This window comes from Drosophila mauritiana, chromosome 3L, assembly GCF_004382145.1.
Source record: "Drosophila mauritiana strain mau12 chromosome 3L, ASM438214v1, whole genome shotgun sequence".
Classification (NCBI taxonomy): Eukaryota; Metazoa; Arthropoda; class Insecta; order Diptera; family Drosophilidae; genus Drosophila; species Drosophila mauritiana.
In genome coordinates this window covers 270,173-286,091 of record NC_046669.1, presented here as the reverse complement: position 1 = coordinate 286,091, position 15,919 = coordinate 270,173, and the positions used below count along the sequence as shown (strand labels likewise).

The following is a 15,919-nucleotide window of genomic DNA, read 5'->3' as shown; positions in this document are numbered from 1 at the left end:
AGACATTATTAACATGGATAAATATATATATATTTATTTGGCATATGGGGTATATTTGTAGTTGCTATGTTTATATGATTCGTTATGTGTTCTCTCATCCGATTAAGCTTACGAGTGTATTCTCTACATACAAATTTGTCATCTGCTTTCTTTGCTGGCATATGTTTTGATGAAACGTTTTAGTGTTTTATGTTTTTATATAGTTTTATTATGAAGTTTGCCTGTTTAAAACTTAACAAACTGGTTTTGGTTTAAAAGTGCTCAAAACATAAATAAGCCCAAGTTAAACCATGCGATAAATCCAAGCCAACTATTTGGTCTTTTTTGGAAATACAAAGATTCTTGAGCTATTTACATAGTTGGTTAGTTTGGTTGTATTCCAGGTGTATTGTGTAGAATTTTGTTCTGTTAATTTGATTTCCTATACATTTAAATAAGAAATATTTAGCAAACACCAATGCGTTTTATTTTGCAAAGTCTATTAAATAGTAAATTGCTTTTTAAATTTTTCAATCACCTTATTAGACAATAAAATAATTCTTGCCAACAGATTGGCCAAATACTAAAATACTACCAAGATACATTCGTGATTCTCTTAGAAAAAATTAAATTCGCTCAATTGTTCGGATGCATTTTTTGCTTGTCTTGTATTGTAAAGTTAACAATTGCTAATTCTCAGGATTTCAAATTGACTATCAACCAATTTTTGTATAGAACAAATACGTTTCATATGCAATAACCTAGTTTGTTTATTAATAGGTTTATTAATTTGTGTCGTTTAGTTGTAGTTTTGCATCTTTAACTGTGAAGACGTATCAAAGTGGATTAGCCCAACAAATAAGTAACAAAGAACATGGGTACCATCCTGTTTTAATGCACGATCAAAACAAAGATACATAGTCTTTGTTAATCATGTTAAAATTTGACATATTTAAGTAGCAAACTTTTCCAGACGTTTTTAAATACCGGCTCTTCAGCTTGGAACCTACGAACGTGTTAACAGAAAACTAAATTAATTTTCGGGTATTTATTATCGAATTATCACGTAACCTAAAATTACAAGTATGGACAGGATTTTAGACTAGCAGTCGGCGACATTTTTATATAAAACTGCATTGAAATGCCAGAAGTATACAATATTTGTATTTTTATTGTACATCTAAAATTCTTATTATCGCAATATTAATTGCAAAAAATATGACTCCAGTTCAAGAATATACACGATCAAATAGAAACACAATCATTTATATTGAACAAAAACCCAAGGGTAACTAACGAAACATCTACGAACTGTAACACTGGTCAACTACATGTTACTATAATTTAAGACAATTTAATATTAATGTAACAAATATTTTATATCGTGTAATCTAGCACGAATTTATGTTTGCTTTATGTATTGTTTGTATTTGTATTGCGATTCGATACAAAGCTGTCCCTAGTATTTAAGCAGAGGAGCTGTCCGTTGGCACCAGCGCGGCCGCGGCTTCAGCCAGTTCCATCGCAGCAACCCGGGCTTCCGTGAGCGTAGCGTCTGCGTCGAAGCTCGGCTTATGCGTCGGTGATTGACTTGGAGTGCAGTTTGCGCTTTTTGGCTTGCGGAACCAATTGCCAAAATGCCGCCTTCCTAGCGAACCTGTCGATGTGGTAGAGACTATTTGAGAGTTTTCAGCGCTGGATATTCCGTCTCTGGACTGCGATTTTTTTGGCAGTGTCTCACACAGGCGAGACGTAGATTTGGCCGGCGACTCAGGCAGTGAGCTCTCCCCACTGGTGACCGCAGTTGCTAATTCAAAATCTTGTGCATCGTAATCTGATTGGTCTGAGTAATCGCCCGGCCGCTCCTCGTAATTGTACTCGAATCCAGTCATCTCTGATACGTATAGAGCTTTACCACCAAACTGGCGCTCCAGGGCGAGAGTGCTTAGGAAGCGATGCTTGCGGTTCGCGGAACGGAAGCTAAAATCGTACCACTTGTCTCGAGACTCGCTATAGATGCGTAGGGAGTTCTTAATGGTGTGCCCAAACATTTTTCCATCCCTCACGTTTACCACGCGACACCGATCGAGAAATATGCGTCCTTTGTAGATGAAGTGGCTCCGCTTAATAATATCTCGCTTGCAGTAAACGAGCTGGTTATCAAAAAGGAACAGAGTGTAGCTGCTGTTCCACAGATTCTGTTTCTGCCGCGTGGCATCAACTTGCAGGAAGAAGCGAGCACTATGCAAGTGCAGCGGCGGTCCCTTAAAGTTTTGGAAGCTGGCTTGATGCCTTGCAATCGTCTCGCTGTGGCGCTTGCCCTCATTGACTGCTTCTGTGATGCCGCGCATGGCTTCCAGTGCCAAATTGACAGTATCTTGAGAGTCGGGTATGTCTAGTTCATTTACATCAAGTTGCTCATAGTCAGTTGTCTTGCCAGCTGACTTCGCACCGTCTGTATCGTTCCCTTCCTTGGCTCCCTTCTCCAATGCCGACTTAATAATCTCGTTGAGGTGCAGGGGATAGCGGCAGATTCGTTGCACAGGTGCCAGCAGGTGAGCAGAGAGGGGCAGCTCGGCCAGGTTTTGGGATTCGCGGCAGCTGAAATATAAATACTTGTTAGGTGTGAAGTCGAAATTTAAAAATAAAATTACTCACTTCTCAAGAATTGTACGGGCGTCTTTTACTCGATCGTAGGTCTCAAGTTCTATTAGGGCTCGAGGGTATGCGTTACAATAGGTGGAGTAGCATAGGAAACCTTTATGCTGCAGGAAGGATGATATATTAGAAACGGTTGTCTCTTTTGGTTTTAAGTTAATTAATTACCATTTTGAGGAAAACTTTGGCAACTTGGTTTTGCTCTATTCCTCGTCGTAAGGCTTCAAGAAACTTTCGCTGAAACTTGTAAATGGCCGTTATGTTGGAGAAGATAAGCCGAATACTGTTTGGCGAAAATATATCGATGCGCTTGCTCATAGCTGGCAGGTACCTAAAATGAGTCACAAAGTAAATATGTGCTGAAGATTGGTCAGGTCTTGTTTTCTTACCCATCACAAATGGCTGCTAGGAGCTTTACGTAATTGACCTCCGTATCAAGCAGTTCGCGAACGGCACTGCGGCGTATGATCGTGCTGTGATCCGGTTGGGCAACAAAGTCCACACTGGGTGCACTCGGAGTTGGTGGTGATTCAATGACTATAAGGGTGACGTTGCTTTGGTCTGTGGTGACGGTAACGTCTGTGTCCTCTGCAAATGCCGCAACGGGAACGGGAACAGACCCTTCCTCGGCAAGAGCTTTGGCTTCCTCAGCCGCCGCTTCATCAGCGGCAGCCCTGTGCGCTATAAAGAAATTGTCCGTCTCTGGACAGTGTATAATGCGCACAAACTCCTTGGGGAACCAGCCCAGCTCAGGACCCAATATGTCTTCCACCAGATTGGTTTCCTCCTTCTTAATTCGGCCGAACCACCAGGGTCCAACTTCCTTGCGCAGTATTTCTATAAGCATTCCTCTCTCTAGCCCTAGTTCTTGAGGACCGCCGGCCGTGAAGTTGTACAGCACCTCCGCATAGGTGGTTGGGTAGAAGCTTACAGCTGGGGACCAAAAAGACACCACATTAGTTAAGATTGTCTGGCTGAAATTTTACATTGCACTAAGCTTTAACCTACCTTCCTCGTTTGACGCGACACTATCGCTGTCGCTATCCTCAAGATCGGGACGACCCATACCGTAGGACTCTAGGCCGTTCGGCTGACTAAGCGATCGCGTGGGTAGTGACTCGGGCGCTTTGCGCTCAGCTTTGTCAGACTCTCCAATGTTTAAATGCCTGGCTATTTTGGTTTTAACAATAAAGGGCCCAAGGATGCTGCTCGCCTTTGCAGAGTTGGTGCGACGTATGGCTCGCATTTTAGAGAGCGCGACACCACACGATCCATTGGTTAAAGCAAACGCGCGGGGCTCATCCTGGCGGCTCACCGCCATCGCACGGGAGTATTGCTCATCCTGCTCTAGTTCGATCTGTATGCCTGAGTCACCAGAATTGCACTTGTCGCGTCGGTTGTACTTCGTCTTACGGCGTTCTTTGGAAGAACGCCAAATAAGGGGCCCAAACCGGTATTTTCCGGAGCTCGAATCGCCGGCCTCTGACCCAGGATCGCCAGCTGTGGTCGTCGTTATCATAGGTGCTATGGATGCGGTCGGCGTTGTTGGCGATGTCTTAGTTTTTGGGACATTGTTACCTACTGCCGCTGGTGATAGCGGAGAGATGTGCATTTGATTTTTGTTGTTAAAGTTGTTCAAGGTGCGTTTGAATTTCTGCAATACGCCTAGGCCTCCACTTCCGGCGCTGCTGCCTGTGTTAGCCACATCCGTACTTTCAGTTCCTTTTTGTGGCTGCTCCTCTAAGCACGGCTCGGACAGCGTTGGACTGGAGACCGCCTTTATTTGCTGTGACTGTAAGTAAGAGAAAATAAGTTGCATTATCGACCGGCTGGCACTTTATGTCTAGATACAGATTGACAATCCACCGTGGCTGTAGCAATAGATGCAGCTATGTAGCGCAGTGCTGCGACTTCAACGGAACTCGCCTTCTCACCCGAAACCACAAGTATCTTATCAATTCGCAGCATTACTTATCCCTTCGTATCGGCCCAGGTTCGGAACAAAACAATTATGATATCACAAGCAACAATCGTCATAACTATGTCTGGGGACAACAATTTTGTTAACAAAAACGGAACGCTAATAAAGCGTTCTGGGGTACTGGTAGCTGTGACAAGTATGCTTCCAATGCTTATTGCCAGATTTAGAGTCGTATTTCGTATTTTATTTTACCTTTCACGAAAGGTAACAGAAGGCAAGTAAGCTCTGGCACTCACACATAGGCAATCGGTTGACATTTTTATCGGGTTTTGTTTTTCGTTTGGCAATAGTACTGCTTGTGCTTGATGGCGCCGAGGGTACTGGCGGGGAATGGCCAAAATATCATTACCTTATCGGGGCACCGCTCTCGAAACCACCAATTAATGATAATAGTAAATAAGTAGAATATTTCTTGCAGCTAAGACCCGACCTGAAGAAGACGAGATTTCCATTTGTAGCGCTCGCCGGGCATGATATTGCCCACGGGCACGCTGAGGTCCACTGTGCCTCTGGTGGGCAGCGCCACATTTGCAGGGGCGCCCGAATCGAAGTCCCAGAACTTAATCAGCCCATAGGTGTCCATGAGCGTAGGTATTATCAGCTTCTTCATAGCGCCTTTAGCGGACCAGCGGGACTTCCGCAAACAGCACTGGCAAGTGTAACCGGGCAAAGCGATAACCAATAACTGATAGACCGCAATTGCCGGCAACGAGGCTTGCAAATGAGAACTGCGCGTACTGCCGAGTGTTGATGTCGTCGCCCGGCCGTAAGTGTGTGGAGACCCCTTGTAGCTTGGCCCTTGCGTTATGGGACATAATGCCTTTGAGATCAACTCTATCTGCGAGCTCTATTGTCAGGAGTCTGGTTGGAAGTGGTTTGATTAGATTAAGGCAAGAATGGCATAGCACGAGCCCCTGCCACTTGTCTCAAATGCCTGCCTTTGTTGCACAGGCTGGGTCAACTTATTGTCTGCGACCTCGACAACAGACTGATGGCTTGACCAATGACATTCTGAAAGGCTGACTGTTTCCATGTTTTGTCTTGCGTGATTAGTTTTTCCCTTGACATCACCTGCATGGAACAAAGGAAGGGTGCTCAGCGGCATGTGACTGGGAACCTAATCAAAATGCAAGGAACGAAGCCTTGATTGAGATATTGATTTAATGACGAGTCGCCATTATATCGCACATTCAAGATGGTGGTCACAACCAGACCAGAGCCCATCAATGCACACCTTTTACAGAGATCATATTTCGGGTTCATTTATGGCGTCAGATAAGCCAACGAGGGCTTTAGTAGCATCTACTCAACCGTGACACCCTACTCTTCTCGGATGCGGTTGCCGTGAATGAATTGCAAGCAGCTTATTGCCCAGTGCATTGATCGGCGGAGTAGCAAGAAAGATCCTATTGTTATGCAGGGCGATGTGATTTGCGGTTGCAGCGACGCTTTTTCGAATCCGCGTCATTGGATAATTACTTATATAAATATCTTAGGCAGAAATGTGATCTGTCTATTGAACTCTGTGCCACCTTACTGCCGGTATCGGCAGCTCAGAGAAAGTTTGGTCTTGGGCAAGATCTCCTACACTGTCATAAAATTAATTGGCCGAGCATGTGCTGTAATACTTCTAAGAGTTCGAGTTGAATGACCTCCCCGCTATTGAATTAGTTTCTACAGATGCAGAGCTGAGTACTTTTTATAAAAGAGCCTTGGAGTAAACGAAGTAACACCGAACTCGTAGTTCAACAAATTGAGCTACTTACCAAAGTCGCAGCGCAGTCACTGGTTGTTCCCATTTCATTGCTTCCAGGTTTTGGCATTCTGAAAGATATAGAACACATTTTGTTTAATGATAGAAGTTGTGGCCTTGAGAGTCTAAACGGAAGTCTTCAGTGGAATATGTAAAATCATTATGCCAGTTTATTTGGCGGCAAAAAGGGTTCAGCTTGTAAAGCAAATTATAGATTTCAAAGAAATCTTTCCTAAGGTTACGACACTCGCCAAACGGATGCGTGTGAAAATGTGGCGGCGAGGGTCCTGAATTGTTGAGGCAGGTATGTATATTTTACAATACAAAAACAAGTTGCTCGGAAAAAGCCGAAAAAGGATTTTCTCGAAACGAATCCTATGTAAACTTCGCGAATTCCATTTCCGTATGCTTATTGTAGGCAAAGAACAAGTATTTTGAGAACCGGCGCAAACAAAGAAAACAAACACACCGAGATACGACCCTAAATGCTAGGAAAGGCCCATGGTAATCTGGGGTGGGGAATTAGGAATCAACAGGACATCCTCTCACAGGACGACAGCGGGAGGAGAAGGTAGTGTGCCCCTGGGGTATCTTTGGAATATCTTTTCTTTACCTTCGCTCCTCATACGATTTTTCTTTAAACGAACTACAGAGCAAACAGCAGGCTATGAACACTTTGCGTGCTCGTTACAAAAACCATTTAGGCTTGGGATACGTGAAGGAATGCAGTTTTGCCCCTGATCCCCAGAAAACGGTCTCTACATCAGGCAGATGTTCAGTTCAAGGAGCGCGCTAAAGCCTAGTTCAAGGAATGTGTTGAAGCCTAGTCCATCAGTGCGGTGTAGTTGCGTATGAACGCATTTTGACCAAATCAGCTTACCGTCGCAAGGTCATGTTCCGTGGATCCTTCATGACAGGCATGGATCGGTTCCTGGGCGCGATGTACCTATATAGCTGTGACGATTTCACAGCCATACTTTTGCTCGGGCTGTTTGTGTTCATATTGGACTTGTCGCCTTCTTTTCGCACTTTGCTGCGCTTTGCACTTTCGCCACTTGGCGCTTCAAGATGAGGCACACTAAACTGAGTTAGGCTTGACCGAAAGTGATATGTAACCATACTGTTTCACTGCTAAATGAAATCAATGTCGCGATGTAGTGTCCCGAGAGACTCCGCTGAGCGTATCCGTACGGTTCGTTGTTCTGGCTCAGACTGATCCCTCAACCCTCAGCGGCTACCCAGCTGCTCGACGCACTCAATCCGGCTTATTGTTATTGTTGTGCCGTCTCAAAGGATCCTAGGGGATGGATTTTGAGTGAGTTTGGCAATGATGCAGTTTCTATGTTGGACTGGCTATTTGTAAGTCCCACTCCTCCCAAGCAGCATGTGCAACATTTAAAATTGAAAATGTTTATATTATTTATAAGTTATGTATCCGACATGGTTATACTTATTTTCCCCCATTTAAAATGCTGTCTTCCCTTTCTTAAATAAAGGCTCGTTTCCAGCTGCCTCTTTACTTTCCGGACTTCCTCGTTTTCAAAAAGAACTCAAGTGCGGCATTTTGACTCAAGAAGGATAACGATGAGTCAGTAAAGAGGAAGCTATGAAACATCTGCCGCTCAAACCGGTTTTACTCCTGTCAGCTCTTCAGCTGTGCTCTGTCCCGCTCTCAAATGGCGTGTGGTTAAATACAATTTTAAAGTTTTAATGAGCACGTGATCTATCAGCCGGTTATGAGAGTCAATCTCAGGCATTGGTAGCTTTGATAGCGATTGTTCTAGAAGGCACTTCAAGCACTGCCGACTAGGATGCCCTAAGTTACACATTTAACCAACAACTAAAGGTCCTATACTTGAACTCGAGCCTGAAATACAAACGACCCCTCTTAAAGGAACAAAACAGGAAGTCCATCTGCTTCACTGAGATCTGTCGTTCTTTTTGTAAACAGGCAGGTGCTGGATACCTAAATAATTCAGTGTAAAAATATTCTAAGTATGGGGAAGGCAGTTCTGTGTTTTTTTGAGCGAAACTAGATTTTTTGAACGTACCTCAAGTTAGTGATATCACTTGAAGTGGTATTGAAAGACTTTATGAAGGGATTGGAAGGAATGTGGACCAGGATATTAAATGTAAATGATCAAACTGATAAAAGTGTGCTGTGTAACGCATAGGCAGATGCAGTATCTGAAACTGCAACTGAAATCAAACCGGTTTTTGCAACTCAGACAAGCGAATGTAATGAAGCAGGTAGCTTCGGGCCTACTTGCTACCTGGTATGCGCAAAATTCCGATCGCAATAAGACCAACCTGTGTAGGCCTTTCTTACCCTCTTAGGAAAACTGCCTGAGGAGTCCGATTTACAGAGTTACAGCTTTTTAAATAAACGAATTACCTAACCATTTCGGTTTGCTTGACAATAATCGTATTGATTGATCAAAAAGAACGATGAACTTACGTTGTGGGCACGTCCACAATCTTGAAAAGATTTTATAGGTATTCCAAAAAGTTGTAATTTCGACCACCCACAAGGTAAGTGACGGGTATCTGATAGTCGAGAAAATCGACTTTAGCGCTTTCTCTTGTTTTCTTTTGATGAAAGGAAAGGCTGTCAAGAATGACTAGCGCCACAGTCTATTAAATATGATTTACAAATAAGCCCATACACATGAAATAAAGCCAACAATGATTATGATTCTAAAGTGGGTTTTAAGTACAATTTTTGAATGCATAATTAAAGTAACGAATCGAGCATGGTTAGAGTAGGAGGAAGTGGCATAAAGTGAATACGGCACCGCTCTTTGGAATTCGAGTTGCGCATGCAATTCCCCACTCCGAAATGCACTCTTTGCCAAAAATTGAATGGTGCAGGGCCTTTCTTTTTTAAGACATGTTCTCATAAATTCATAACAAGTAAATGGTCGTGTATAATATGACGATTTAAGTAGTCATTACCTTACAATTACCGATATTGACCATATTTATATAAACCTAATAAGCATCGAGTTTTTGTTATTTGATTCGAGCGTAACAAATATTAGATTGTTTAATGTCCGCACTTTGAGGCTTGAATTTGTTGTAACTTGCGCGCATGCACATACATATGTGCATATTAAATGACGTTGTGGGTACTTTACCTCATTATAAATGCCATTTTGACTTGTATTGGTATTAAGAGAGAGTCTCTAATTACAGCTTTCGCTGCAATTTGCGTAAAAACAGACACATTTCTTCCGGAATTTAAGTCCCAAGCAAACTAATTGAAGTTTATCGAGACGTATGCGTAACGAACGTTAGGATTGCTTGCTTATTTTATATTTGACGGTTCGGTTAAAGTACTATAAAGTTGCTATAAAACAAATCAAAACGCTCAGCAGTTTGAGCAAATTCATGCAAAGCTGGCACCGTTTTACTGATAAGCAGATTAGAGGACGGATTGATTATTAACACATATGTTCAAAGGTTCGGCAGAGAGAATTTGTCGTCTTCAGTGTAGGTGAGAAGTTACCTTAGGTGAGATGAAACACATTCTGCCTAGTAAATTGTAAGTTATATATACATTGATTGTTTGGTATTAGTGTTCAGACTTGCAACTCACGGGTTCCTTGAAGTTCATTTGCTGCGTCCCAAAGAATACGATGCTAACTTTTGATGACCCTAAATATAACATGGAAGAACGCCATAGTCGATAGTCAGATACTCTTTACTCAGCTAATGTTAGCGCCAGGGTTCATACAAGCAAACCAGCAAAGTGGCCAGATCGACTTGGCTAAGGATTCCGATCAAGATTATATATACTGTTTAGAGTAGCAAACGCTTTAGTACTCAACTGCAAATGTTTGTATTCAAATGCCCGAAAAAAGAGTTTGTTTCCGACGGTAATGAGAGTTTCAAAAATAGAAACGCCGCCAAGGAACGATAAGTGATGGCAGATGCACATTGTATGATTTCGGAGCAGATGCAGCAGATGGGCAACTTGTTTATTTATTGATGGCAGGCAGCTTGAAATAGAAAGAAATCTGGTTTTGGTTTAGGCACTGATGTTTTCTTCATTGCAAGACTTTTGGAGTGGAAAAGGGCAGGTTTGAATCTCTATCAAATACATCATGTACATCTTCTTTTGGTAATTTGTCTTGGGTCTCAACGTAGTCAGCGGTAGTAGGGTTTCCACAAGCCGACTTCACTTCGGTCCTGCCCAAATCCTTACACTAACGAATTCCAAATGTATGTTTAGCCTGGAAATGTCAAGTGAATTATGTTACCATGCTCGTTGAGCTTCTGACTTCTAACCAAGATGCCAGATGCGCCGTCATCCGTCAGAGCTGTTTCTTCTCCAGGGACAAGTTTTCCAACTACTAGAGGGCGGTGCCTCGTCGCTTGCATTTTTAGCCACAATGTCTCATTTACCGCAGAGGCACCAGGCTGCATTACTTCGTTGCTTTGATTCGCAGGCTGCCGCTGGCAGTGAAATAAAACGCAATGAAAATCCAGCGCACCTAGCACCACAGCCAACGCATGGTCAACAGATGTGGTGGTGGCTGACTCGCAATAGCTTTCCCCAGGCCTCTACTACTTTGGGAATTTTATACATTATTTTATCCAAATGATTTCGTGCCCGAAAGCACTACTTTCCACTGCGAGCCACAATAAGTTTTACGAGCTGCATAGCTCTGATCCGTGAAAATAAGTGGTAATATGTGTTACTTCACAGGCTAGGGAAGGAGTGGCTGGTCTATTGCTCCTTTGCAAACAGACAGTTGGACAATTAGTAGATTCAATCAGATGAATCACTCTTATTTGCTCAGTACTGAGATTCGATTAATTTCTGGAATACGAATCCGCTAGTTGTTAGTGCAATTATCGTACCACTACTCTAGATACTCAATCTTTCTGTGTTTAGTCACTGACAAAATGTTATCGTAGTCAAAATTAGTTGGAAATTAAAATATACAGAAATAAATATATATATTCCATTCGGAAGTATGCGTAAGGGTCGCTGCTATTTTCGTGTGCAAGTATTTTAAGCTCGCAAAGTATTTAAGACTTCATGGCATGAATTTGGCATAAATTTTGAAATTTTTCAATGGTTAATGGTGGCAAATATTTCTAATGTTCAAATTTGGCAAACCTAAGGATTAAAATCTTGTTGATAGCTGTTCACACATGAACACGAATATATTTAAAGACTTACAATTTTGGGCTCCGTTCATATCTTATGTAAATGAATCGAGAGCGATAAATTATATTTAGGATTTTGTTATCTAAGGCGACATGGGTGCATTGCTCAAAAACATGTAATTTAAGTGCACACTACATGAGTCAGTCACTTGAGATCGTTCCCCGCCTCCTAAAATAGTCCCTTAGTGGGAGACCACAGATAAGGTCCTCGCCGCTCAAGATAGGCAGATGTGCCCGAGCGTGGGACCTCGATAAGGCGGGGACTATTTACTTAGGCCTCTGCGTAGGCCATTTACTTTAAGATGCGATTCTCATGTCACCTATCTAAACCGAAGATATTTCCAAATAAAACCAGTTTCTTACAAAAACTCAACGAGTAAAGTCTTCTTATTTGGGATTTTACATTTGGTCAATCGAGCCTTTAATCGACTCTGCAGTTTCCCCCTACCAAAGGTAAGGAACTCAGAGAAAGGCCAGCTCCTTTAAGCATCTTACAGCCAAAGGTAGCAAAAATAAGTGACTCTTGTTTCCCCCTACCAAAGGTAAGGAACAGAGTATAAATATAAAAAGCAAAAAGATACAAAAGAATCTTTTATGTTTTAAAACAAGCACCTTATAGTCTATAGCTAAAGGTTGCTTTGTGTACCATTATAAATTGTGGTAAGGCGTGCTTGAGGCCATACATCAGCAATTGTGAAATTAAAAAGTGCATAACAAAAGTGCCTTATAAATGCTCTAATAGCATTAAATCAGCTCATAAATAGAGTGCAGTGTATATGCCATAAGAGCATAAATTAAATAAAAAGTGCCTGAAAACAGTGCCTTATAAATGCTCTAATAGCATTAAATCAGCTCATAAATAGAGTGCAGTGTATATGCCAAAAGAGCATAAATGCCGAAATAAATGGCTAAAAAACAAAAAATCTGACTGGACTACAAAAATAATAAAACGTGCCAAAAAAAAAAAAAAAATCATCTTTAAACATCGACGGAGCCTTAAAGAAGAGAAGGAAGTCAAATTCAAAGGAGCCTCTACCAGCAGCAGAAGCAGCAACAACAGCAGCAGCAGAAGCAGCAACAGCAGTAGCAACAGCAGCAACAACAGCAGCAACAGCAGCAGCAACAACAACGACATCAGCTAAGTCAAAACAAGAATTTTCTGTTTATCCAAACACACATATATATATAAATACATATAAAATACATATACACGTACTATATATATTAAGAAATTACAAAAAATTTTCAAAATGATGTCAGAAAAGACTATTCAATTCCTTAAGAAGCAGTCCGAAATTATTTTGGAAATTAGAAAGTTGGAAGTAAAACCAACATTAACAGATGTAGAAATTCTAAAATTAAATGAGCTTCAAAAATGTTTCATTGCTAATCATAGCAATTTGTTAAAGATCGGCGTTGTCGATCATGAATATTTTAACGCGAAGCAGTATGATTTAATAATGATGGTGTTAGAAAAAATTAAAAATAAAAATGAAAAAATTAAGGGCGAGTCGGTAGAAAACACTTTCCCTAAATCAAACACTGTCCCTAAATCAAACCCTCCCCCTACATTAAACCTTGAAATGTGTGGTCACCCTGAAAAAGAGGGTATAGCACAAAACAACGCTTTAAAAGTAGAGCAGGCATTTCGAAATAATGTTGGCCAATTTCGAGTATATCTAGAAGATACGTCTAAACTAATAGACAGTAGTCCAGATTTCCTTAAAATAAGGAAAAATAAAATTGAATTTTTATGGCATAAAATAGATAACCTGATTGAACAGGTGAATAGTCATTTTGAGAGCTCGCTATTCGAAGAAGAAATTAGCGAACTTGAATTTGACAAACAAAATATTATTACAGCCATTAATAGTCGACTCAGTGGCACAATAAATAAAGCTGAAATGTCGACGGTTGTTAAGGCGGAGGAGTTACCAACCCTGCCTAAAATACAGATTCCCACTTTCTTTGGTGATTCCAAAGAATGGGATCTTTTTAATGAACTCTTTACAGAGCTCATACATGTGAGAGAGGATCTCAGTCCTTCTCTCAAATTTAATTATCTAAAGTCAGCATTAAAAGGAGAAGCCAGAAATGTGGTTACTCATTTACTGCTCGGCTCTGGAGAAAATTATGAAGCCACTTGGGAGTTTTTGACCAAGCGATATGAGAATAAAAGAAACATATTCTCAGATCATATGAATAGGCTTATGGATATGCCAAATTTAAATTTAGAATCCAATAAGCAAATAAAGACATTTATTGACACGATTAACGAGTCAATTTATATTATAAAATTAAAGGCACAATTACCAGAAGATGTGGATGCAATTTTCGCTCACATAATTCTTCGGAAATTCAATAAAGAATCACTCAATTTATATGAAAGCCATGTTAAAAAGACAAAAGAAATACAGGCACTTTCTGATGTCATGGACTTTTTAGAGCAAAGGCTCAATTCTATATCATCATTCTCACAGGAAGTAAAACCTGTAAAGAAAATGATTAATAATAACAAGAATAAAAATTATAGTGACAATTGTGCATATTGCAAACTACCAGGGCATTATTTAATTCAATGCCATAAATTTAAAATAATGAATCCAGCAGAACGGTCTGACTGGGTAAGAAAAAATGGGATTTGCCTAAGATGTCTGAGGCATCCGTTTGGTAAAAAATGTATAAGCGAGCAGCTTTGTTCGACTTGTCGTAAACCTCACCACACGTTACTTCACTTTGCAGGTCATAATCCAGAAAAAGTGAATACGTGTAGAACAACAGGTCAAGCCTTGTTGGCCACGGCCTTGATTCAAGTAAAGTCGAGGTATGGAGGCTTTGAACAATTAAGAGCATTGATTGATAGTGGCTCTCAAAGCACAATTATTTCAGAAGAGTCTGCACAGATTCTAAAATTGAAAAAATTTCGGTCTCATACTGAAATAAGTGGAGTATCTTCCACAGGAACGTGCATCTCCAAGCACAAAGCGGTTATTTCGATAAGAAATTCTCCGAAAAATTTAGAAATTGAAGCAATTATTCTCCCAAAACTTATGAAGGCACTTCCAGTCAACACGATTAATGTTGATCAGAAAAAATGGAAGAACTTTAGATTAGCCGACCCCGATTTTAATAAACCGGGTCGCATTGATCTAATCATTGGAGCAGACGTATATACTCACATTCTGCAAAATGGAGTTATAAAAATAGACGGTCTCCTTGGGCAAAAAACTGATTTCGGGTGGATAGTTTCTGGATGTAAAAAATCCAAAGGAAAAGAAACCATTGTAGCCACAACAATAGAAATAAAAGAGTTAGATCGCTACTGGGAAGTGGAAGAAGAAGAAAAAGATGATATCGAGTCTGAAATCTGTGAAAATAAATTTATCAAAACGATTACTAGGTTCTCCGAAAGACTCTGCTGAATTTTGGCAATTTCTTTTTTAAGCTGATTTGGCCTGAGAATATTTGTATTTAGCCTACCGTGATTAATATCAATCAACAGGCTTATAATGCCTGCTTGAATTTTTTCGCCTTCTTCAATCAATGAGTGTAGCTGTTTCGTAATCATAAAGAATTTTATTGATTCCTTATAAACATAATAATTTTCTTTAAGAACTTCTGTCATGTTCTCAATTCTTATTTGCATACTTCTAAAATTGGAGTTAACATCTTCTGTTGTTCTCTTTAATAGATTAGAAGTTGAATCAACCACAGATGTTTGTTTTTGAATTAGTTTATCAAGGTTGTTCTGGTTATCTAACAAATTCTTCATATTTTCTTCTAATTGCTCTCTATCATCTTCATCCATTATACCAAATAAAATATGATACAAGGAACCCATAAATTCGAAAGGAGCACGCTTGCTTCTAGATCTAGACTGCATCATAAACAATTTATTGTTTTCTTCAAGTTCCGATAACTGACTTTGCATATTATCTAAGACTAGACTACATTGCTCTTCAAAGCTATGAAGTCTTTCGCAAACTTTCCTCATACTTTGTATAAGCGCATTACCCTTTGTTAACATTTTAAAATATGGATCCATTTTATAATAGATAACCAAATTCCAAGAAGTACTCACAATCTCAACATCTCCTAGCGGGTCTAGATATATTGCTGAGGTTTTATTTATTTTGTCTATAGAATATCTTGGTGCTATATCTTTAGGTAATGCGCTAGAAACTTGACAACTTAACACAAACAACAACATTGCCATAATGATTCCGATCTTGGACATTCCCGATGTCGCTCTAGTTCGTCTTTTTGGCTCTTGGTCAGCCTCATTTTTGTCAACAGACTTTATTCCTTCCAAGGGACAAATTTTAGTAATGGGTCTAGTGATATATCCTTCCTGCATCTTTACTTTAGCC

The 15,919-nt window shown here is 40.5% G+C and overlaps 1 protein-coding gene across 5 annotated transcripts in view; it reads right to left on the bottom strand.

Moving 5' to 3' along the window:
• Positions 1-14: 14 nt before the first annotated feature.
• The window catches only part of LOC117141630, a 34,831-nt gene continuing 18,926 nt past the window's right edge, over positions 15-15,919 (bottom strand). Inside the window, exons 1-7 of one of the 5 annotated variants that reach the window (XM_033305167.1) lie at positions 7,252-7,587; positions 6,385-6,442; positions 3,646-4,429; positions 3,027-3,570; positions 2,806-2,968; positions 2,638-2,744; positions 1,446-2,580 (exon numbers count right to left, since the gene is read on the bottom strand). In XM_033305167.1, coding sequence (XP_033161058.1) covers positions 1,446-2,580; positions 2,638-2,744; positions 2,806-2,968; positions 3,027-3,570; positions 3,646-4,429; positions 6,385-6,442; positions 7,252-7,490 — 3,030 coding nt within the window. In that variant the 5' untranslated portion in view covers positions 7,491-7,587. Of the gene's footprint in view, positions 2,581-2,637; positions 2,745-2,805; positions 2,969-3,026; positions 3,571-3,645; positions 4,430-4,488; positions 4,702-6,384; positions 6,443-7,251; positions 7,588-15,919 lie in introns of those variants that run through there. The other 4 variants (XM_033305165.1, XM_033305166.1, XM_033305169.1 and 1 more) reach the window with 4 other exon arrangements.